Source organism: Eleutherodactylus coqui, chromosome 1, assembly GCF_035609145.1.
Source record: "Eleutherodactylus coqui strain aEleCoq1 chromosome 1, aEleCoq1.hap1, whole genome shotgun sequence".
In the NCBI taxonomy this organism is placed as follows: Eukaryota; Metazoa; Chordata; class Amphibia; order Anura; family Eleutherodactylidae; genus Eleutherodactylus; species Eleutherodactylus coqui.
In genome coordinates this window covers 290,210,207-290,235,960 of record NC_089837.1, presented here as the reverse complement: position 1 = coordinate 290,235,960, position 25,754 = coordinate 290,210,207, and the positions used below count along the sequence as shown (strand labels likewise).

The following is a 25,754-nucleotide window of genomic DNA, read 5'->3' as shown; positions in this document are numbered from 1 at the left end:
CTGATTTTTTTGCTAATCTGTGTATTTCCCCCCAAAAAAATTACATGCAAAAATGACTACCAGCTTACAACATGCTCCAATACACTGCACTGTTGTAAGACTGTGCAGTGGTGATGGTTTTGATGTGTTACAAGGCTTATAGCAGGTGAAGGGGAAAAAGTTAAGTCCTACAGTGTTTCCCTGAAAATAGGGCACCCCCTGAAAGTAAGACAAAGTAAGACATTTGCAGAAGTTCCAAATATAAGGCACCCCCCCAATAGTAAGGCATAGTAAAATGTGCAGGCAAGTCAAGAGGCCTGTCCCCTGCTGCCATCCCCGTTGTCTCCTACCTCCAGATGTATAGGTAGATCTGCAGACAGTCTGCTGTTATCCTGTCCCTGCTGTGCTGTACGAGTGTGCTGTTGTGAGCTCCCCTTGCTGGCTGGAAAAGTCCATACTGTACATTCTGTTCCTGCTGTACACTTCTGCTGTGATGAGCTCCCCCTGGTGGCTGGAAGCTGCAATACTATCCCTGCTTACAAGTGGTACAGGAACTTCTGTCTGCAGACAGGTACGTTACTTTACAGCCCTTATTTTTTTTTTATGGCTCTGTGTGTGAGTCAGGCAACCTGTGTGTGATTCTTAAGGCTGGGTTCTCACAGAGCATATTTCCAGTGGAAATCTCGCGGTTTGGCCACAGCGATAAACAGCGAGATTTCCGCCGGGAAATCACTGCTTCAAAACCCACGGCACTTAGCCGCTTGTTTTGAAGCGACCTGGCCGCACACTTTTCAGTTTCTGTGGCCGGTGAATCCGCACCACAACACCGGCTTCTCCCAGCTTTGCTGTCCCATGTGGACGAGATTTCAGAGAAATTTCGTCCACAAAGCTGGCCAATTGAGGGATTAGTGGCCACAGACCGATTTGCGGCAAATCCGCCCTGTGTGAACCCAGCCTTAGGGGGTGAGCGTTACAGTCTCCAGACAGTGTGTGAAAAATAAGACACCCTCTGAAAATAAGACGTAGCGCATATTTGTCTTATTTTCGGGGAAACACGGTAATTACAGGAGGGGGAATGGAGGAGATGTAGTGGGACACATTATATAGCTAATTAGACTTTTCTTACTCTATTCAACTACGAAGTCCAGGCTCCCTAGTGCTGCTTGCAAGAAAAGAGGATGTTGGCTCCTTACTGTGCTGAATTACCATTCTTACACAATTCATTTCCTCTCACTGCTCTTGTGGCTAATGGTTGCAGACCGAGGCCTTATTCAGCCTGAAAATTGCTACCATGTAAAGCATTGGACTCCAATGCATTCATTTGCATGGGCAATTTTTTTCTCTTGCAGCATCAAAATATGGGCATGTCCTGTCTTTTGACAAATCATAGGGAGCTCCCATAAATTGCTATGGGAGCTAAGAAAAAAAAAAGCGAGGGGGAGGGAGTTTACCTTCTCTGGCGCTCGTTGCAGAGGACAGTTTGGCTTCTAATTAGAAGCCATTCTGCTGACCGCTGCTGCAGAGTCCATTCATGTAATGCGCTTATGGGAATGGACGAGAACAGCTAATTTGGAAAAGAATTAGATCACGGCAATGCTGCGCTGCCGCAATTCTTTCACGCGGTCCATTTTGCGTGAAAACGGAATGATCATGTGAAGGAGGTCCGAGGGGGAAAGAAGCCTAACTATACAGGCAGCAGCATAGAGAACAGTGATAGGAAATGAATTGTGTGTCAGTATAGAGGCAGGTAATCCAGCACACCAAGGACAAGCAGTTAGCAGCCCGCACTTTGTGATCAGGTTGAATCATAGCATTCTAATTTGTCAAATATAGCCTACTACATCTCCCCCCCCCCCTGCTATAACTAGGACACAACACATCTGTCTGCCCGATTGACAGATTCTGCAAAAATCTCAGTCCATTAAAACTGCAGTGTGTTGTACACTTTGAAACATAGAAAATAAACGTAAGCATTTTTAATAACCACTGAAAAAAAATTAATGTAAAAATAAATTTACTTAAAAAAAAGGTCAGTGAAGGTGCCTGTAGCCTTTAAATGCAAAACATTCTTTACATGTCTGTCACTAGGCAAATTATGCGACGAGAAAAACATGGAATTAAGGAGCCAACTTTAAAAATTACACATTTATTTACCTCTTCCTAAATTTAAAAAAAAAAAAGTCTTCCATAGTCCATATGCAGACACCAGAAAGCTATTCATCTTTATACAGTAAATTGCAAAGAACCACTATGTGTGGGAGAACTGTGCATGCAAAGGCAACTCTGCACACCGGTGAATGTACACACTTCTCCCCCGCTCAAGTTTGACACATTCTTCTATGTGCAGAGCAAAGGCACATCATGACGCGCTTGTATCTCCTTCACATTAGCATTCACAAAACGTAGCACTATTATTGCACAATCATTTGTCTTCAGCGTTAAGAGGTACGTGTTCCCTAGATGTGACTGCACACTAACTGGCATTTTTATGGGAGAAATGTTCCAGTGGCCCAACATGCGACCCATGTTAAAATGTCTGGAATCTGGTCCACTTAGCTTATAAATACACATCTATTGACAATGACAGAATGCCAAGCACATGTATCCGATACACCCAAAAGATAAATAAAATGAGCCACTTTAGTATGTGGCTTGTACCCCAAGTAAGGGGTAGATAAGGTAAGCATTTTAAACACTGGCCATGAAGCGGGAGTACCTTGATGTTTACATATTTACTGCTGGTGTGTGGGGTTCTAAGGGTTACATTAGTGTGGGTGCATTGATAATTCTATCATACATTCACATGAACATAACTGTCAGCTGGAAAGCAAGCTTAAACTTCTCTTGTGAAGATATACTGAATGTAGTGAACGTTATCTGTGCAAAAGACATAGCAGGACTCATAGCCATAGGTATTTTTCCTATTCCTCAGTGCTGAAGTAAAACATACTTGGATCTGTTTTTAAACATGATTATTGGTACAATGAGAGCATAAGACCCATCACCAAGTATATAAAAGAACAATAAAATATATAGGACACCAAATATAAAGCAATTCAAATTTCTTTGGTTAGAAATATAAAAAATATGGCAATGACGGCACATATGAGAACACGCGCAATGAAAAACAAACAAAAAAACAAAACAAAAGGAGATAAAGCCTGGAATTAAAGAATGAATGAGAATGTGGATTGGGAGGGAAGGCATGAGTGTAGAATGACTATTGCCTGTGACTCGTTTGTTTCAGTCCAGTTATATACAGATCACTTAGTTTTAGGCAGGAAAGGCTGGTTTTCTTCAGGCTGGGGTCCAGGATCACTCAAACATCTTTGCAAGCGTTGGGTGTTAGGGCTTTCACTGGGATCAAACACATCATCTACTCCAGGTGAAGGGGGCTCTTGGGCTACCATGGTTATCCCACCATCATCATCGCCTTCCTCTTGAGTCTCATCAATAAGATCCACGGACTCGGGGGAAGCTGGGTCAATGGTGATTACTGGCAGATTCTCAGAATCTGACTTTGGCTCATAAGCAATAGGATCTGAAAAGCAAAAGTAAAACATTTAAGCTAAAACTAATGCGAGCCCCAAGCAAATTGCCACTTTAGCACAAGACCTACTAATCAAATCAGTAGAGCTGTAAATTATTCCTTCACTTAAAATTACAGTTTATACACATCAACCTCTCATAACTATAGTGAAACTCATGATGCAAAAAAAATAAAATAGCATACATCTTTAATACTCTCAGGAAAAAAAATAGATTAGAGTAAGTTGACAGTGTTAGACACAGAATCTACATATGTGGCACAAAATATCCGTGGCAAGATAGTCATCCTAAAGGGTCACTGTTTTTAACCGGAATAGGACACTATGGCTGGCGGGAAACTGCCAACGTTTGAACGAGCCTCCTTGTTTTTATAGGTGGGGCGAATAGAATGGTTAATTCCATTGTGCTTGCCCTAACTGGTGGGGTTACCAGGAGAGTTTTGCCTCCAAGCACTGTTTGCATTTGGGGAGTAACAGGAAGACTGAAGAGAAACAGGTCTGCCTCCTACAGACACCAAGCTAAAACGGATTAGCTTGGTGCCTGCAGGGGGTAGGGGTGTCTAGCGAGGAGCTAACACCTTTTTCTGCTTTGTGTCCTCTTAGTGGCAGTAGTCTTCAAGCTGTGCCCCTCAATGATATGATCATTTACATTGTGGCCACTGGTGGCAGAGACTACATAGACAGCAGCACTGGTGAATAGCAGTTAGGGGAACCGTGCAGCACAGAGACCTACGCAGTTTATGTAAATTGCAAATACAGTAAATCTCACTGTGATATACTGTCTGTATGGCTGAGCTAGGAAAAGCCCTCTAATACATTTCTGACTGCCAATATGCTTTTGTAAAGTGGCCTCGTCCAAGGGTTTGTTCACATCATAGGCAGGTCAGTTGTTACCATAATCTGCGTCACCAGTGGCAGCAAATGTCAACTGATATGTGCTATCACTATATATAAAACAAAAAATAAATAAAATAAAGTCAAGCACACAACTTCTTCTGTCTTTCGCTGGCAGATATGCAAATGATTATAGGAGGTGTGGCGTTATTAGATGAACGGTCTTTGCAGCTGAGACTCTAAGGCTAGGTTCTCACACGGCGGTATCCCGGCGGAAATCTCGCGGTTTGGCCGCAGGGAAAAAACGCGAGATTTACGCCGGGAAAGTGCAACTTCAAACTCCCTGCAGGACTTAGCCGTGGGTTTTGGAGTGGATTGGCCACACGCTTTTCCGTTGTGGCTGGCACTCCCATAGAGGAGAGAGAGCATGGCCGCAACGGGGGAAAAAAAAAAATAAAATGACATGCTGCGGCCGGGGAATCCACGCTGCCGCGGATTGGCCGTCCCACATGGACGAAATTTTTGACAAATCTCGTCCACATGGCTGGCTAATCTCAGGATTAGCGGCTGCAGGCAGATTTGCCACAAATCTGCCCTGTGTGAACGCAGCATAAAAGTGGTTCAACCCTTGGACTATAAAAAGGCTTTCAGAGGCTACTTGTGTGTAGTGGACATCTTTTTCTACTCGCGTACAGATGGTTGACCACTAGACGTCTCTACGACGCAATTGAAGAGATTTTGTCCAGTTAAGAGTTTGAGAGGCGCACATTATCGGAATGCGAGAAGTTGGATGTTTGTATCGACAAATTGCTCACCACCTGGGTCGTTCGGACTAAACTGTTAAGCTGTGTTGGAACCAGTGGATGTGTGAGGGCACACAAGGTAACAGGGCTCAGGACATCCACGACAGACCACCACTAGGAAGGATCATCTGATTGTCCTAAAAGCACAAGTAGCTCCAAATATTTTGAGGACTGCTATCCAGAGATAGGTGGCACCAACACTACACTACCCCTGTGTATGTCGGAACCATTTCCATGCGCTTGGCTGAAGGAAATTTGATTTTACGGCGCCCATTACGTGTACTGCCTTTAAAATCCACTGTCGCCTACTTTGGAGTGAAACAAGGTTGTCTTCAGCATTGAATCCAGGTTTAGTTTGGGTATTGATAACAGCCGTGTTCATGTCTGGAGACCTAGTGGTGAGCGCCTCAATCCTGCCTTTGCTGTGAAGCGGCACGCTGCCCCCTGCTGGTCTGGGGGGGGGCATCGCATACGACAGTCAGTCACCCCTAGTGGTGGTACAAGGGACAATGATAGTTTAGTGATATGTTCTGGATACCCTGCGGCCATATGTTTTGCCTCTCATAGCGGCTTCCAGAAGGCATTTTCCAGCCGCACACACAAGGGGGTCACAGGAATATCTCCACAACATTCACACACTACTGTGGCTGCCCCGTCGCCAGATTTATCACCATTAGAACATGTATGGGACAATCTTGGACACCAACAGCTTACCAGTTTGCGTCAACTAGAAGCTCAGTTACAGCAAATGTGGACCGATGTGCTGCAGGATACCGTGACTGGCCAACCTGGATTTTTCCCAGTGGACTGAATGGCCAATCAGACACTGGTGTCGCTGCAACCATGGCGGGAATCGATGAATGACACACACCATAACTATGTATATGTGTATCTATCTATCTATCATCGATTCCTGTCATGGCTGCAGCGACACCAGGGGCTGATTGGCTATTTAGTCCACTGGGAAAAATACATATACACACACTATGAGGCAAGAGATACACAGGCTTAACCCCTTTCCACTTTGAAAAACCTGAGCAGGGTTCAAAATCGCGCAGTTTACAATGGCCGACAAAAAAAGTCTCCTCTGTATACACACATATACAAACACACACACAGTTCCACTGTGAAACTTAAGGGAAATCAGTCATGTCCCCACAGCACCATAAACTAAGTGGTGCCCCTAAGGGATGTGACAAGGAGGAGGGTGATGTATTTTTTATATGCTCCTTCACTGAGTAACAGCGTTGGATCGCAGATCGCGCGGTACACGAATATCTGACTCTTCAGATTCCCGTGCGCACATTCTCCCATACAAATCTATGGGAGAGCGTGCACACAGGAGCTTGAAAAGGCAGATTTTCGTGCCCTGTACCGACTCTTCTAGGTGACAGCGCTGGATTGGGGGAGCATATAAAAAATACAACACCCTGCTCCTTAGTTATATCCCCTTACAGCACCATAACTTAGTTTATGGTGCTGTGGGACGTGACAGATTCACTTTAAAGCTTGCTGAATAGAGTGAAGAAAAAAGCACCAGCGCTCCTTAAAAAGGAGCGCGGGTGCTTTTTTCTTCACTCTATTCAGCAATCTTTGATCTAGTTCCCGAGAGGGAAATAGAGCATACACTTAGCTCTCCTGCTTCTTAGCCCAGCAGGATCGCAGAAAAATCTGTGGATTTATTTAAAGGCCATACAGGATTTTGTGTGCTAGTAGAGACCCTGCATAGGGCTCTACAGCACACACACGGGGTGAGTTTAATTCCATATAATTATCTATACGAAATCACAGTGGTATGGAAATCTATATAATATTCTCAAAGTCCCCTTTTTTCTTGTTCAGCATCATTGACGTGCAATGAGCCCATGTATTTAGCACTTCCTTGTGTAAAACAACACTGTGCTACAACGGGGTAATCATAGAAAATTGTCTTAGCATCTCTAATATGCGAAACAAGATCGTGTTTCAAGGGGGTATCAATTTTCGTACCGCACCAGTATTCTAAAGTTCTATTTTTTAGACTTGGACACAAAAAGATTTTGTGACATACAGGATCTTTCACTTATACATATGAGCGGTACTGATCTCCTTAATCTATCTGTGTTACTTGTCTCTTTGTGTATCGTTTGTAAGTGTTATATGTGAGTCCACAATTTTAGAATTTATTAATAAAAGTCATTACATTTTATCTATATCTGTGAAGGGTCATATAATTATCTATAAAGTCTTTGGAATTGTATACTTCCTGGAGCGCTATTCTCATCTTATATTTATTCTATTATTTTCTTCCCTTTAAAGCTTAACCTTTATTGGCTATGCAGTAAAATAGATTTTTTTGCCGTTCTAAAAGTGATCATGTGAAAAAGTTCTGCCTGGCATTGATATTGTTTACTGGAATAGCATTCTCTCCTATTCACAAGGAAAAAACAAAACAAAAAAAACACATGCCACCTTAGATCTAATGACTGTACACAACATAGACTATTTATATTTTGAGAGAAAAAAAATAAATAAAAATATATACATATACACACTATATATATATATATATATATATATATATATATATATATATATATATATATATATATATATATATATATATATATATATATATATATATATATATATATATATATATATATATATATATAAATGAACAAAGATGTCCGCTTTACACTAGAAGTGTTTGGGGATTCAGTCACAGTGCTGCTTTCAGCAACTGTCATGAGCCCACCCCCCACCCCAAGCGTATCGCACAGAGAGTACGGTAATACTCTGTGAACGCTCCCTAGATAAAAAGGATTCCCTCAACAACAAGCTAATTGGAAGACTGCCTGTTAGTAATTGAAGTTTTTTCCTGAATCATTTAAATTTCAGATTAAAGGCATTTTCAAGGGGCTGTCTGGCCACTTACATTTGTTTTTAAAAAAAAACTGCTCTGAATGATATAAACTATTAACCCCTTAAGGACCAAGCGCGGTAAATATACAGCGCTTGCTCCTGTGCTTTAATCTTGGCCGATAGTAAAAATATGGTGTGGGATTAAAGCCGCTGCTTCTGCAATCAAGCAGGAGCAGGTTGGGTTGTCAGCTGTTAGTCACGGAAGAGAGAACGGAAAAGTGGTTTTTAACCACTTTTGCCTTCTCCTTTCCCTGGTACATAACTCTCAATGAGCGCTATGTACTAAGAGGTGAAAGTGGAAGTGTTTCTTCCACTATGCAAGATGACCACCGGGATCCCCTGGCACAACAGAGCCACAGGGTCTTAGCAGACCCTGACAGCTCTCCCAGTGACTATTGTCACTACAGGGGATGCTTTCCCTGTAACTGGGGCTCCTATGGATGCCCCAGCTACAGTGGAAAAGTGAGTAAAAAAGAAACAAAAAACCCAAAACATACGAATATCCCGCAGAGGTCATTTTAAGAAAAAAAAAGATAAAGGCAGCAGTTGATGCAGTGAATGAAGAGGTTTATTCCTCCCACACAGAAAAGACGACGTTTCGACTCTTCAGTTGCTGAGTCTTTGTCAAGTATCTATTCACTGCATCAACTGCTGCCTTCATCATTTTTTCTTGGAGTATGCATTGACGGTCTGTGTTGGATCTAGACTGAAGGAGGGCGTTTGCAGGTTCCCTGTCTGATCAGTCTGGGATTTAAGGATTGTGCTGCTGACAACTACTTTGTATGCGGAGGTCATTTTATGACATCATGGGGAAAATGGTAAAAAAAAAATAATTACATAAATAAGTAAAACAAAATTACAGAATAAAATAAAAATATATACATAAAGAAAATAACCCAAAGCAGACGCCAACCAAAACAGTTGCTGTATACAGCCTGTAATCCAAAACTATATTATATATCAAAACATCCGAAACAAAATGAGGAACCCGTTCCCATACTTTATTTTAGTGTAAACATACGATCGCCATGAAACTTTGGGAAGTTGTTGAGCACACTCCTGGGAAGATTATAGGCATAGTACATTTATGCTACGATAAATGGCGCGCGTGTTTGCGTCGTCGACAGTTACGACCCCCCCACATAGATCGTTCGATTTTCTTCATTGCCACTAATTCTCTCACTTCTCGATGTCGTAGAAATATGAAATTTGGCATGAGCATTGATTATGTCATAAATAGGAAACGTTAATGGGTCCCAACTCGATTATTTAATTCTAAGTGCAAAAGAATTATCAAAATTTTATGTACAGAATCTAATTCTCTCACTTCCCGATGTAATTTGGCATGAGCATTGATTATATCACAAATAGGAAAAGTTAATGGGTCCTCACTCAATTATTCAATTCTAAGCGCCAAAGAATTAGCGTCCAAATTTTACGTACGGAATCCAATTTTCTCACTTCCCAATGTCATATAAACTTGAAATTTGGCACGAGCATTGATGTCAAAAATAGGAAAAGCTAATGGGTCCCAACTCGATTATTCAATTCAAAGCGCAAAAGAATTAGCATCCAAATTTTACGTACGGAATCTAATTCTCTCACTTCCTGTTGTCATCTATATATATATATATATATATATAAATGAATGACTGTCTGTCTGTCCTTTATGCATTACTACACCATTCATCCAATCGCCATGAAACTTTGGGAAGTTGTTGACTACACTCCTGGGAAGATTACTGGCATAGTACAACTATCCTATGATAGGTGGCACGTGTGCGATTATCGTCGCCAGTTATGCCTCCCAGACAAAGATCGTTTGATTTCCATTTCAAGCACAAAAGCAAAAGGCATTACGAGCAAGCGTGTTCAACTACAAAATGATGCATCCACAGAACGTTTCGCAAGACAATAGCTGCATATTGAGAATGCTGAGGTAAAATGAAAGCTGTGCTGTGATTGGTTGCTATATATTATACTACTGAGGTTACATGAAAGCTGTGCTGTGATTGGTTGCTATATATTATACCGCAGAGGTAAAATGAATGCTGCGCTGTGATTGGTTGCTATTTTTTTTTTATATTACTGAGGTAGAATAAAAGTTGCGCTGTGATTGGGTGTTATTTCTCTTACTGCTGAGGTAACATGAAAGCTGCGCTGTGATTGGTTGTTATTAGAGATGAGCGAACGTACTCGTAATGAGTACTTACGCACCCGAGTACCGCCATTTTCGAGTACTTCAGTACTCGGGCGTAAAGATTCGGGGGGCGCCGGGGGGCGGGGAGAGGCGCGGCGGTGCGGGGGGGGAGCAGCGGGGAACAGGGGGGAGCCCTCTCTCTCTCCCTCTCCCCCCCACTCCCCACTGCTACCCCCCGTGCCGCCACGGCGCCCCCCGAATCTTTACGCGCGAGTACTGCTGTACTCGAAAATGGCGGTACTCGGGTGCGTACTCGGTGTCACGAGTACGTTCGCTCATCTCTAGTTGTTATCTATCTATCTATCTATCTATCTATCTATATAAACCCGAATGTATGTATGTCTGTCTGTCTTCGCAGCAACGCGCGATGGGTAAGCTAGTAAAAAATAATTGTGTTTAGCCTTTTACCTTAATAAAACTGGAAAAAAAAGTGAGTGAAAAAGATATTTAAAAAATAGCCCTATATGCCACGAGAGAAAAAAAACGCAGCAAAAATAATTTTCGTAGCTGAAGGAAAAAAATAGGGCAGTTAAACCACCACATGGGTAAAATCTCTAAAAAGTGTCTGGTCCTTAAGGTACAAAACAGCCTGGTCCTTAAGAGGTTTAAGTGCCATTACTCAGCTCACATGTATAGTATACAGTATAAAGATACACAATCTATTTTTGATGTCATTTCTAAAACTCACCTGAACCAACACGTGCTCTGGATAGAGTAGGTGAATCCAGCTTGTGCGCAGGAACAGTTAGATAATTAGCGGCCTGAAACAAATGCAGGTAAACTATTAACTTATTCATTTAAACTCTGTTCCTAATTTAGCATTACTTTTATCTTCACCTACAACTTTTTATTCTCCCAATTTACTGTACATTGATTACATTTATTGTGTCAGTAATAATGCATCATATTGTGCGTCATTATAGCCACTGCGTTTTTGCAAGATCCTATTGGAGTGTTCAACTTTTGTAGGATTTATGCCCACTGCCCCATTGTCTGGTCACAGTTGAGTTTTAGGCCTCCAGTCAGGATAATAAAGTGGGAGGGGGAGTTGACCGTTTCTATTTGGCTGCCCGTATACAGCCCGGTTAGGCGATGCCAGTGTCCTCCCCGAGACAGAACAAAAAAACTAAAAAAATGGGGGGAAAAAGTCAGTGAAAAGGATATAAAAAAATAGTCCTATATGTCACAGAAAAAAAAAAAAGGCAAAAATAATTTTGGTAGCTAAAGAAAAAAAATAGAGCAGTAAAACCGCCACGTGGGTTAAATCCCTGAAAGGGGCTGGTCCTTAAGGTACAAAACAACCTGGTCCTTAAGGGGTTAAACACCCTACAACTGGTTGACTTGTGGAAAGTCCTTCACCCAGGGGTCAGGGACTACATATTTCACTACTCGGGGCACAACTCATGCACTAGAATAAATCTACTCCTAGTATCGCAGAGTCTACTGGATTCCCAAGATGCTCGCTGGGTGACCTATTTGGTCTGACTATGCACCAGTTTTTGGCTAGTTCACTGGGTGTAGGGGCCCCTCGGAGGGATTCTCCTGGAGACTCAATGAGAGTTTACTTAAAGACTCCCTATGCATAATAGATGTTAAAAAGGAGATCAGAGTCCACCAATCAGACTCTAAGGAGGCTCCCACCCAGTGGGAAGCTTTAAAATGCATCATCAGGGGTATATTAATAGACCACGGAGCTAGGCTCAAAAAAGAGAGCATAGAAGTTGCACAATCTTATCTTAAACTTGCAGGCAAAAGAGACATCTAACAAATGATCTAAAACAGACTCCCACAAAGAAGAGATCTCGAGCTTGCGGCAACAGATATCGGCAATTCTAGACCAGCGATCCTTATCCTATAGAGACAGATTGCGCAGAGGGGCCTTTGAATACGGAAATAAATGTGGGAGTTTGTTAGCTAGAGTGCTTCACCCAAGATCATCCCCTTACCATATCTCTAAATTTCAATTTGTCCGGGTGGCGTGGTTCATGGCACCTCAGAAATTCTGGAAGAATTTAGTAGTCACTACTCCAAACTTTACAATACTGAAAGGCCCATACAGCTGGGTGCCCAGAATTTGGGAAGATAGAGGCCTATCTTGCCCTTAACGCCGCCAACCGTATGACAAGTGAGAAGGTAGAGGATCTAGAGGCTGATTTCTCCTCCCCAGAACTTTGAGAGTTGACTAAAAACCTACAAGTGGGGAGGAGCCCAGGTCCGGATGGCTTTACAGCCAGGTTCTATAAGACGTTTTAGGAGGAGGTCTCACCACTGGTTCTCAGGTCCTTTAATGCCGTGGGTTGGGGGTGCCCCTTCCCGACTCAGGCTTTGATGGCCCACATCACGGTCATCCCTAAACCTTGGAGGGATGCCTCGTTATGCGCAACTACAATCCAATCTCTCTCAACATGCACATAAAATTATTTGCAAAGCTGATCACCACCCGCCTCTAGGTCACTAGCCCACGCCTAATCCATAAGGAACAGGTTGTCTTTTTTGTCCCAGGCAAAGAAGCCAGGGATAACACTTAAATCCCTGTCCTTGATTGCTAGAGCCAAGCATACAGGTAGTCCCCTCTGCTTGCTTGTAGTTAATGCAGAGAAGGCGTTCGAAAGGGTCAGTTGGGAGTTTCCTCTCCGCCACTCTAGATAAAATAGGCGTTGGCCCAAGAATGAAGGATAGAATCATGTCCTTGTACCAAAACCCCTTTGCCAAGATTCGGGGCCCTGTCGGACGCCTTTCAAATCAAGAATGGAACTAGACAGGGGTGCCCTTTATCCCTGTTCCTTTATGTCCTAAAAATGGAAGCACTGGCGAACGCAATTCGCCAAAACAGTTTTATTAGGGGTCTTTGCATAGGTGACATAAAACACAAAATAGCACTTTTTTCAGGTGATCTCTTGCGTTATTTGTCCAACCCTCACATCGGTCTCCTACAAGAGTGCCAGCGCTTCGGCAGAGTAAGCAATTACAAAGTAGACACTCAAAAGTCGGAGGTACTGAACGTGTTGTTGCCGCAGACCTAAGTGTCTCAACTGGAGGGTCAGTTCCCTTTCCAGTGGAAACTCTCCTTGATAAAATATCTTGGAACTCACCTCCCTGCAGGGGTCTCTCAGGCATTTAAACTAAACTACAAACCCTTCCTTAAGAGTCTGGAAAGAGATCTGAGCAAGTGGAAGTCTCCATTCCTTTCCTGGAGTGGGAGGGTTAACGTTAGTAAAATGGATTCTTTGCCCAAGTTCCTTTATCTATGTTAGACTGTCCCAGTGAAACTGTCAAATCCTTATTTAAAACATATTTGATCCCTCATTACAGCGTTCGTGTGGAGCTGAAGGAAGCCACAGATGCGCTTCTCACTCCTTACGAGAAGTAAGGAAAGGGGAGGCCCGGGACTGCCCAACTTTACCCTTTATTATAAGCCTAGTTTTGCCAACTGTATAATTGACTTGCTTAAACGAGAGAGTTCAAAACTGTGGCATCAGAACACGCCCTGATGCCAGGGTCTTTGTGGAGGGCGGCCTGGATTCCACCGGAATATATTAGTTTGATCCCCAATATCTCAACATTCTTGGGTCAATTACTTAAGTTTTGGTCAGAGTTCGCGCCGGATGATGGGCTGGTGTCTGTTCCGGAGCCCCTCACACCCCTGGTCTCCAACCCGCAATTCAGGGCCTCCATGCAAGGGTCCCCTATTCTGCAGCTGCCGCTCTCCCTACTACCTCATGTACAGGATGTGGTGTCAGGAGCGGGTCTGAAGCCCCTAGTGGAGATCACGGGTGGGGTGGGGTCTGGGTCTGGTTCATGGTTACAATATTTCTACTTAAGGGGCTTTGTGGGTTCCCTGGCCCCCGGGGTGAATCTTACAGACCCCCCCTCACTCCATTTGAGAAGATTTGAATGTCCTCGTCCTCACAGAGATACACAATTTCCATTCTATACAAATTATTGCTGAATCAGGAGTCGGAGATCCAGATGCCACCTTACGTAGAGGTATGGGAGAGGGAGTTGGGGCAGAGACTTCCACGGGAGGAAGTCTCCGCCCCAACTCCCTCCCCACCTGCAAAGCGCAGGATCTAAACTTCTCCCGGTGGTAAAGTACTCCAGACCAAGTACATAAAATCTTTCCCCAGACCTCACCCATCTGTTGGAGATGTAACAATAATAGAGGAAACATGACCCACATTTGGTGGAGCTGTCCTGATGTAGCCACCCTTTGGAAGGAGGTGATGGAGGGTTACAATTGTATCTGCAGGACACATGTGAAATTGACAATAGAAACTGCACTGCTCCGAGTCCTTCCGGGACCTATCAAAAAAGCTAAAAGGGCAATAAAACTTGATTTAAAAAAAAAAAAAAAAGCTAAAAGGGGTCTTCTGAGATTCTTTATTTTGCAGCCAGGAAAATCATCCCTAGACTCTGGAAGTCCTCTACTCCTTCCTCAAGAATGATGTGGGTAGAGGAGCTCAACGATCTTATGCGCTTTGACGAACTAAGGGCGAGTGAGAACGAAGCCCATGTGGAGTTTTACAATACATGGCAGGTCTGGATCTCTTTCAGGCCCTCAGAGAGATTCAGATCCTGGGTGGATTCGGGTGGCTGTAGGTTTAGATCTGAGGGTAAGAGCAGGTCGGAGTTGAAGATGTTCTGTCCTATGACCTCTATTTCCCCAACGTCCGGCAGCCGCTGCCAAGGCAAATAGGATCATGGGGTACATGAAAAGAGGTAAAGGAGCACATGACAAGAACATTGTTCTTCCTCTTTGAAATCACTGGTCAGACCACACATGGAATATTGTGGACAGTTTTGTGCAACGACACTCAGGAAGGACACATCAAAGCTTGAGTGGGTACAAAGGCGGCCAACTAAAGTAATAAATGGAATGGGTGGACTACAATAGCTAGAGAGGTTATCACAATTGAGATTTAGTTTAGAGAAAAAAACAAAAAACAAAAAAAAAGACGGCTGAAGGGCAACCTGATAACTATGTATAAATATATCAGGGGGCAATACAGAGATCTCTTCCATGATCTGTTTATACCCAGGACTGTGACTGTTTCCTCTACATCTAGAGGAAAGAAGGTTTCATCACTAGAGATGAGCGAGCGTACTCGGAAAAGCACTACTCGCTCGAGTAATTTGCTTTATCCGAGTATCGCTGTGCTTGCCCCTGAAGATTCGTCTGCCGCTGCGGCTGACAGGGAGAAAGATCTCCCCTCCGTTCCTCCCCGCTCTCCCCTGAAGCTCCCCGTTCCGTGCCGGCACCCGAATCTTCAGCGATGAGCACAGCGATACTCGGATAAAGCAAATTACTCGAGCGAGTAGTGCTTTTCCGAGTACGCTCGCTAATCTCTATTCATCACCAACACAAAAGGGGGTTCTTTACTGAAAAAGCAGTGAGACTATGGAACTCTTTGCCTGAGGATGTGGTGATGGCAAATTCAATAAACGTTCAAGAGGGACCTGGATGTCTTTGAGCATACTATATTATAGGTTATAACTAGAGATGAGCGAGCGTACTCGGCCACGCCCCTTTTTCGCCCGAGCATCGCGATTCTCGAGTACTTCTGTACTCGGGCGAAAAGATTCAGGGGTGCCGTGGGTGAGTAGGGGGTTGCAGCGGGGAGTGTGTGGGGGGGATCTTTTCACCCGAGTACGGAAGTACTCGAAAATCGCGGTGCTCGATCGAGTAATTACTCGAAACGAGTAGGTTCGCTGATCTCTAGTTATAACCATTAATAACTTCAAAAAGGGTTGTTGATCCAGGGATTATTCTGATTGCCAGATTGGAGTCAGGAAAGAATTTTTCTTTTTTCCCTTAAATGGGGAAAATTGGCTTCTATCTACTTTGTTTGCCTTCCTCTGAATCAACATTGGGGGTTAATAGGCCAAACTGGATGAACACATGTCTCTTTTCGGCCCAACTATGATATTCCATTCCACGGGCTGTTTATTTCCTGTGTGGCAAGTTTCTGTCCAGCATACTTTGGCTGACAGTCATACTGTGTAAATGGGGCATTAGATGATCTGAATGAGTGGGTGACATCACCACTAGTTAGCGCTCGTGCTGAGCGTTCAGACAGGGAGATCATCGCTGACTTCTTGCTTAATGGGGAGATTTAAGATGCAATGAAAAGCGAGTGATCCAGCAATGATTTTTATGCTGGTTGAAAATGAGCAAAAAACTAAAAATAAATGAAGTTAACTTTATTGCTTGGTATTTAGACTTCGAACGAATTTGGTGCAATAATCATCCCGTGTAAATGGCCCTTAACTCTCAAAGTGTATTAGTGTTGTTCCCTTGTCCTCTCATTGTGCAATAATCCAAACTTATCACAATGACCATAATTGGAAAGCTTTTAGATACTTCCAATGCATTTACGCATTTATTAGGTTTTACGCAGAATCTTGGAGCTGTAAATTACCATTAGAGTGGAGTCACACGTAGCTGATTTGCTGCGGATTTTGTGGCAGATTTTGGTGTGGATCTACAACAGTTTTCACCCTCTCAGTTGAACTCAAATTGAAAGGATGAAATGTATTACAGATCTGCACCAAAACCAGCAGCAAATAGGCTACATGTAAATGCACGGGCGCTTTTTCATTGCAGTCCCCGTGGCGATAATCCGGTCGCGGGGAACTCAGTGCACGCTTTCCATAGCTTTGCTATGGAAAGCGCAGCCCCCTGTCCACGAGCGGAGAATCATAGCGATTCTCTGCTTGCGGCCGGCAAATCGTAGCATGCTGCAAATTGCTGCGATTCTCCCCGGTGAGCCTATCTGTCAGATAGGCTCACCACGGAGATCCGTCTGCTGGCTCCTGCTGCGGGGTGGCGGAGATCCGCCACGGGATTTCACAACGCCCGTTGACAGACTGCTTTAGATTGAATCTGAGAGGAATGATCCACTCAGTCGATGTTTTAAACACAAACAACAACACTTTGCAATGCACGGATCTCTTGTATTCTGCACCACTACTCATGAATGGTAAGGCAAAGCAACATTGTAGTTGTCAAATTACCACATATAAAAAAAGGAACGAAAAAAACGAAGAATAAAGAGTAGGGTGTGACGGCACAGGAAGGCTAGTGAATTCAAAGTGTATGTCTTTTACATTTAAGCCTAATTCATTGCAAACTTACCCGCTGTTCTATGTGATGCATTTTTTGTCTTCTGAGTAACATCTGGTTCCAGGCTTCTTCGTATGGATCAGCAACCAGTGTGTGCCGGTTGTAAGAGCGAAGCTATTTGTGGACAAGCAAAATAGCTTTTTAGTGCATGAAAATGAGGGGCAACAAAAAAAAATTACTAAAAACAAACGAGTACTTATACTATAGGGTTAATGAAGGAGCATGGGTCCTCCAAAGGATCTCACCCTTTGCCGTGTCTTTTGTAAATTGTTGCGGAGAATCTTGCGGATCTCCTCCTCTTTGACTTTAGATAGTGTTGGAATTACTCTGTCTAAAGGCTTAGGCTTTGGTTGGATATTCCTGCAGAGAAATTTCTGTAAATATTATTCCATACACAAAGCTTCCTAAACATTGGTTTGATTTGCATCATATCACAGTAAAGGCAAATTTATACATGGTTAGCACACATGCATACGCAAATTCAACTAGAACAGTCTCTCAGATCTTCTATATAGTCAATACATTCTTATGAATCTGCACTTACTGCATGGACACAGTAGATACAGCAGATGGGATCTTTCCAATGCCACCACTCTCTACCAATTCTATTGCCTGTTTCATCTCCATTTTGTGATAAAAGGCAATGAGCTGTGGCTCTGTAGACCTCTCCCCTGCGATAAGGCACTTCTTCACATACGTTTTATTGAAGCGGTTCAATCTGCATTGGGAGACAGATTTTGTTAGGCCTTTAAAACCGAAATTCTATACAGGGTTATCTTCCTGATTTGAAATACTCACAACTCACGTAGAATGGCGCTCCGATAGATAAATTTAACATCAATTAAAACAAGTTGAAAAGGTTTTTTCTCATCATGAGTGTTCAATGTGAGCCCCATCGGTCACTTGACAAACAACAAGCCTGTAGTCAAGTTTATGCCATACATGATGGGTGGCAAGGGGTGTAGGCTTTATTTTTACCACCTCCCCAGAGGAAAAAAAATAAAATAATAATAATCAGAAGTGGTTCACTACAGACATGACCTGCATGGCCATTCCATGTTTTGGTAGTCTCCTATTGCGCTCACTTCTGACTTTATTGAGAAAGAAAAATAACGATCCTTGTGTAGGACCAACAGGATGTAATTACATGAGGCTCTCACACGAATGGGTTGTGTAAGCGACACAACCAGCAAATAAGCTCATAGCAGCAGCCTCCTCCGGACGAACAAGCAGTGAAAAGCCTCCATAGAGAATATGCACAGGGAAACAAGAGGATCGTCGTGATACTGATCAGAGAACCGGGAGCTTGAAATAAATTTGTGGTAAACAGGCAAGCTAGCCATGCATTTCAGTATAGGAAAGATGCCTTCATCAGGCTAACTATACATAGATACTTAGACTTATAAAAAGTTTCAAGATTACCCATGGTCTTGTGAAACTTTACGAGCCTTGTAAGTATCTATTTATAGTGTAGCCAGAAAAAGGTATGCAGTAGGCAATGTAACCTGTCATATTCAGAGCAGCTTATTGTACCCAGATTCACACGCGGCTCATAAAAAGTTTTTTCTTTTTGGAATTCCAGTATTAATGAAATATCAGATCAGTGGGGGTCCACTGCTCACACTTTATCCCCTTTGAATAAAATTACCAGTAAATAAATAGAGAGAGAAGTCTTTAAGAGTTGGCAGTGTATTACTACCCTTCAGATTCTGTTAAACCAAGAGTAGATATCCCATGACAAAATAATAAATGCTTGGCGCAAACTTCCAGCAGACGTCATTGGAAAAAAAAAAGAATGAATTTACACATGCCTGGAATAAGCATCGATCTATCCTAAAAGGAAATATTTAAAGGGAAGACTAGATGTGGTTTTTCTGTTATCGTTTTTTAAGGTTTCCAAGTAATCTGCCATGTGTGAGCATTTTCTGATCCCCTCTATATCTTAGAAATGCGCAGAAAGCCGAATACTGCAGGGACACCATTCACATTCAGTACAGCACTATTAAAAGGAGTATGTCATCTACTTTTAGCTTCGCTTATAGGCTGAAAGTAGGTGACTATTGTGTCCGGGGATGCAAGTTATATACTTCTCTTCCCCATTGTTCCCCCAGTGTCAGCGCTGGGATCTGCTGCTGAATGCATTGAGCAGCGTCTTTCAGCGCGCACACCAGGAACAGACAAGGAAGGCAAGTGTAAAACTTAAATTCCGGACACCATGTATCACCTGCTTTCAGACTATATGCTTCACTTATAGGCCTAAAAGAAAGTGACAGACTCCCTTTAAGTAGCTTTAATACTGAACAGAGAGAGAGACACAATGGGACTTACTTGTCCTTCCAGTGGTGATGGCCATAATGACCACATATGTCTTCAATTCCAGTGAGAAGATGATCAAGGAACTAAAAAAAAAAATAATAAAGCTGGAAGCATGAATGTCTTAAAAGTACACATGTTCACTTTCAATCAAGTTTATGTTTAAAAACTTCAGATAAATAGCTATACTTTCTTCAACACAGTTGATAGGCAAAAAGATGGTGTGGCGTGTGGATAGTTTCATGACCAAACTAAATTACCAGATTTAAAAAGTTATATGGTCCAATTGCATCATTTTTGTCATGCAGCAAATGTTAGGAAGAAAAAAGAAAAAAAGCCCATTGATATGCATTTGAAGTAACTGGAGTTTTTTCCCTCATACTCCCACTTGTTCTCAATCATTTGAGATTAATTTCAATCTGCTTCACTAACAGAAATTAAACAGAATCTGTCATAATTGTGAAAGGCAGCTGCTTCTACTGCTGATAAAAGCTTCCGTCTAGACATTTCTATGCCATGTAAAACACAACACCACTGCAAAGCTACCATCATTACAGCCAAACCACATTACCAAGGGCACTAAGCAATGATTTACAATAGCAGTGTGCAAGATGGCAGCGATGACAAGCCAGGCATCAATGTAGGATAATGAATTGCAGACCAAAAACAACAACAAAAAAAAAATACGAGGCCACCTGGACACAATAGATATGTTCAAGGTGTTGATTTTCAGTGAGGAATGCATGCTGAAAATATCCCACCACTGCACATGAAGGGGGCTAAATAAGGCCCCATACATGAACTGAAGGGGGAAAAAAAAAAATTCAGTGCAGCTTTGAAAGCAAGCAAAAAAAGCCAACTTACATATAACATGTGGATTATGCTACGGATTTCAGGCTACTGCACAGAAAAGGTCTGCTACGTGCGCACATGGCCATAGTCCCTCTTCTTTTCCCCTTCACGCTGCTTTATATCAAGGGCAGGATGGATTCATGGCACAAGGGAAGTGAAACATTAATATTTCCTTAGCGAATCTTTCTCCTCCAATGGCCCTTTTACACGAGCCACGAATCTTGCGATTCTCATTTGCCGATGGAACAAGCCGGTGACGTCATCACCAGCTCGTTCGCACGCGGGCAGTCTATTTAGACTGCAGGATTCTCGTTGACCATCTTGCAGTCTTCAGGAACTTATTGTTCAGTGTTTCATATTCCGACGTGAAATATTGAACCAGCAGTGTTTAAACGGCACGATAAGTGCCCGAGTCGGCGATGGTTTTTATGCAAGCTGAAACTGAATGACAAGCGAGTACCTGACGATTCTCGCTAATCATTGACCCACATTCAAGTTAAACAATTATCGTTCAGTTTTGTACATTTTAGCAATTTTTTGAATGGTAATCGCTCTGTCTAAATGGGGCGTCACTTGATTTAAAAAGATGAGAGAATGGTCATTGACTGCTGCATATGTTGCCAATGAATGATGAAGTGTACAAATGGAATCACATTAGGTTTCTGTAGCTTGTATAAATGTACGAAGACTCCTGCTGCATTCCAACTACTAAAGAATAAGGGAAGTCACCGATACAGAGGCCTCTGGTCCTGTATGTGGCATAACCCACACAAAGCTATATTTACAGTCAGAAATCATCTTCCTTCTCACAGCGATAGAGTTCCTGTTCATATTCCATAACAGCTTGTACAGAAACAGGCAGGCAAGAGGATTGTCTCACAGACTGCAGGAAGCAGCTGTAACTTACAGCATGAACGAGCCTCAGAACATTATAGAAAGGTAATGTATTGATGACCACGAACTGAATATAGTGGGGAACTTCACAATGTGTTTGCAATGTCCATTTGCCACAAGGCACCTATTTACCTGGTATAGGTCAGTATGTTTTTGTAGCATTCAATAGTGCAGTCCGCTGTGCAATTCCATATACCAGTATCCTGCAAATTTTGCCGCACAGTATACAGTGGCATACATCACGGGTATATTAGCAGGAAATCCTCCCAATATATATCTCCAATGCACAGAACAAAACCCAGGGTAAACAGAGCCATGGACTATGGCAATCACTGTGCCTAGAGTTCTTGAAGTGAACAGATGCACATTCTTGGAAAATATCTAAATGAAAGCTAAAGAGGGACCTTACACAATGTTAAGGAACCACAAAAACTAAGCAATGCATGTCATGATCACAAGACAACACTGTATGAAAGGGGAAATAATGTTAACAAGGGAAGCAAAGAAATGTGCAACAACCGACCTTATGATTCAATGCACTTAAAGGAGATGTCCCGCGCCGAAACGGGTTTTTTTTTTTTTTAACCCCCCCCCCCGTTCGGCGCGAGACAACCCCGATGCAGGGGTTAAAAAAACCACCCGCACAGCGCTTACCTGAATCCCGGCGGTCCGGCGTCTTCATACTCACCTGCTGAAGATGGCCGCCGGGATCTTCTACCTTCGTGGACCGCAGCTCTTCTGTGCGGTCCACTGCCGATTCCAGCCTCCTGATTGGCTGGAATCGGCACGTGACGGGGCGGAGCTACACGGAGCCGCTCTCTGGCACGAGCGGCTCCATAGAAGACTGCTGAAGACCCGGACTGCGCAAGCGCGGCTAATTTGGCCATCGGAGGCCAAAAATTAGTCGGCTCCATGGAGACGAGGACGCTAGCAACGGAGCAGGTAAGTATAAAACTTTTTATAACTTTTTATAATTATTAACATAATTAATGCACAATGTACATTACAAAGTGCATTATTATGGCCATACAGAAGTGTATAGACCCACTTGCTGCCGCGGGACAACCCCTTTAAGTTAATGCAAAGTCTGTTTCATAACCAACTTTGTTTGCTTATTAAAACAGAGCTTAGGCAAGTTTAATAGAGCTGTTATCACGACAAATACATTTCCATATGTCCTTTCTAAGCATATGAACAATGGAGGGTGGGTTCTCAGATTTGGGACCTGGCCTCTATTAAGCTACAGTGATGAGCAGCTCTGGTAGATCTAACTCTCCCCTATATTACATAGATAGCACATAATACTACACTGCCCCGTAGTTGTTGCAGCATATTCAAGCTTCTTATGTTGAGCCTAATGCGATTACCAGCTGTAATGGCATAAGCTTTCCTCATACCTGAGTATGGATTTCTTCATTTATTGAACGCTTAGTCTCCTGCTTCTTTTTCACAGCCAAAAGCTCCACCAAAGGTCGAATTGTCATTCCCTTTATTAAAACAGAAAGATAAATAAGCAACAGAACATAGCAGCATGTTGAGAAATGCTATAAGGTATTAATTGAAGAGTAGTCTAAATAACCAAGGCACTTCCATTTTCAGACTGCTAAAATGATTGGTCAACACAACGTCCTCCCATTGGAATGTCAAAACAAACATGTACTATGAAAATATATACACCATATGTTTTGGACTATGAGACGCACCCCAGGTTTAGACCAGAGAAAGCAGGAAAAAAAATGTAATACCAATTTAAAGGTCTCTGGGGGTTTAGCAAAGTGGAGGGGCTACCGTCATTAACTTTGGTGTTCTAATATAGGAAAGTGAGTTTACAGTGAGCAATCAGCTCCTATTAAACCTAGTGTGCAGATTCAAACAATGGCGCAAGCACACAAGTTCACATTATACATAGCACTGCTGCATGCACAATATACATGCGTGTGTGCACACAGAGCTCTGCTACTGATTTTATTACCACTAAATCCCCACATGCAAGTGTAGTAGTACACGAGTCCCTCTAGCTGCTCCTGGTCACATGGTTATGACATTAGGGTCCTGCTGCTACTGCAAGACCTTTGAGCTTTGCTACTGTCTGTCCCTGTGTGTACAGAGGAGGAGGACCTTCACATCAGGATGATGGAGTAGGGGGAGATATGCCAGTAATCTCCAATGCTGGAGGGGACTGCTCCTGCCCTGATCGGGTAGGAAGAGGGAGGACTGTGCAGCCGCGGCATGTACGGCTGCAGAGTACTCCTGGTGATCTAGCAGTGCACTGCCGGATTATTAAGGTAGTGCTCAGGGGTTTCTGGATCTATCAGGCTGCCCTACCTTTGGGCAATAAGGCACTGCTGCTTTTCAGCAAGATTTTATAGTCAGAAAAATAGGGTATATCCACCAAGTATAGGGTATTTAGATTGTGGTTTTCTCTTCCTGTAACTTTCAAATGTGAACTCTTTACTTACCTGTACGAAGACTGTGAAGAATATGACGGTTATTATCGCAGTGAGGAACATTTGCCTGTTTTCACTATGCAATAAATACCCCAATGAGAAGGCAATAGCACCACGCAGGCCACCATATGCGATAATAAACTGGTCTTTGGTAGTCAGTTTGACTATGCGGAACTTGTTAATAAACCAAGTCAAGCTCACCACACCTGGAAGAAGACCGCAAAATTACAGTTAGCTTCTGTCTTGCCTTTTGGAATGCCAAGCAAGCCAATTATATTATTTACACAAGCTCTTTAGGTAGGCAATGAAAATCAGCAACATTGACGAAGATCAGATGCTGTGCTCAGTTATGGCGGTAAAAATCCCACTGATCTTTCATCTGGTAACAAATTGACGAGTCATCAACTGACTGTTAATGCACAAGTGTTCTATCAAATGTATATTAAAGGCCATGCCAAAGAGCACTTTTCATGGTATTTAATAGTCAAGTACATTTTTACTCTTTGTATGAATAATTATAAGAATCAGTCATGTGGAATTAAAGATATATAAATAAATTTTAAAAAACCCCAAAACAAACAACAAAAAAAAAACAACAAAAATGATTTTTTTGCCTCTCAAGGGGACTACACACATGCAATTTTTTGACTACTTCTATAACACTTTGAAATACTTAGCATTCTATAACAATATTGTCTACCAGTAGTAAACTGACAGGCAATCCGCTGGGCTGTGCCTTTGGCAATAGCGTCACAGAGCGACCACTGCATCCAAGCGGTCAAACATCTGAATCTGGCATTCCACTATAAGATGACCTAGGGTGCATTCACATGTAGCTGATTTGCTGTGCATATTTCACAGGTGTAGAATTCAACAGCAAATTCAAATCAACATAATTTACAAAATCACCACTAAATATTGAAGAACTTCATGTGGATTCTGGTACAAAAGCGCTGATTTTTTGCTACAGATTTTCCACAGCTGAAAAATCAGCTACATGTGAACGTACTATGCTGCTACTCCCTTCTCAGTATCCTCCGATAGTAATAGTGCCTCTATTCAAGTGCCCTCTCTGTGTTCCCTCTTAGTAATAGTGCCACCTATTTGTCCCCATTTGGTAATGGTGTCCCCAGTGGCCCTCATTAGTAAAATAGGGACCCCAGTGGTTCCCAATAAAAACAATAGTGTCTTGCTTCCCTCTTCCCGTTGACCCTCTTGCCACAGAAAAAAATTGTAACTTTATTTATCCATCGACGTAGCCGTATGAGGGCTTGTTTTTTGCAGGATGAGTTGTATTTTTTAATCGTACTATTTAATGTACTGTATAATGTACTGAAAAACTTTTAAGTGGAGAGAAATGGAAAAAAAATGATATTCCGCCATCTTTGAGTGAGTCTCGTTTCTACGGCGCACAAATTGCAACAAAAATGACATGATAACTTTATTCTATGGGTCAGTACAATTACTACGATACCAAACTTGTATAGTTTTTTTTGCTGTACTACTTATATTTATCTTTAAATTACATTTTTAAAAATTATTTTCTGTCTCCATCTTCTGCGCACAATTTTTTTTATTTTTCCATCGATATAGTTGTGTTAGGGCTCATTTTGTGCAGTACGTCCTGTCGTTTCCATTGGTACCATTTTGGAATACGCAAGACTTTTTGATCGCTTATTATTAGATTTTTTCTTGGCAACAGGGTGACCAAAAGAGCGAATTTCTGTCTTTTTTTTTTGGAAGACGTTCACCGGTAAATAATGCATTACTTTGATAGATCGGACTTTTACGGATGCAGCGATACCAAATATGTATTTTTGTTTTATTATTTAGATTTTTTTTTAGAGGAGTTGACCT

General features: G+C 42.5%; 1 protein-coding gene across 1 annotated transcript in view; it reads right to left on the bottom strand.

Annotated features, from left to right (window-relative positions):
* Positions 1-2,105: 2,105 nt before the first annotated feature.
* SLC9A1 (solute carrier family 9 member A1) overlaps positions 2,106-25,754 on the bottom strand; it is a 53,046-nt gene continuing 29,397 nt past the window's right edge. The window contains exons 5-12 of the mRNA XM_066572865.1: positions 23,910-24,103; positions 22,848-22,937; positions 19,720-19,790; positions 17,936-18,109; positions 17,637-17,751; positions 17,404-17,505; positions 10,957-11,029; positions 2,106-3,520 (exon numbers count right to left, since the gene is read on the bottom strand). Of these exons, the coding sequence (XP_066428962.1) occupies positions 3,243-3,520; positions 10,957-11,029; positions 17,404-17,505; positions 17,637-17,751; positions 17,936-18,109; positions 19,720-19,790; positions 22,848-22,937; positions 23,910-24,103 (1,097 nt within the window). The 3' untranslated portion in view covers positions 2,106-3,242. The remainder of the gene's footprint in view (positions 3,521-10,956; positions 11,030-17,403; positions 17,506-17,636; positions 17,752-17,935; positions 18,110-19,719; positions 19,791-22,847; positions 22,938-23,909; positions 24,104-25,754) is intronic.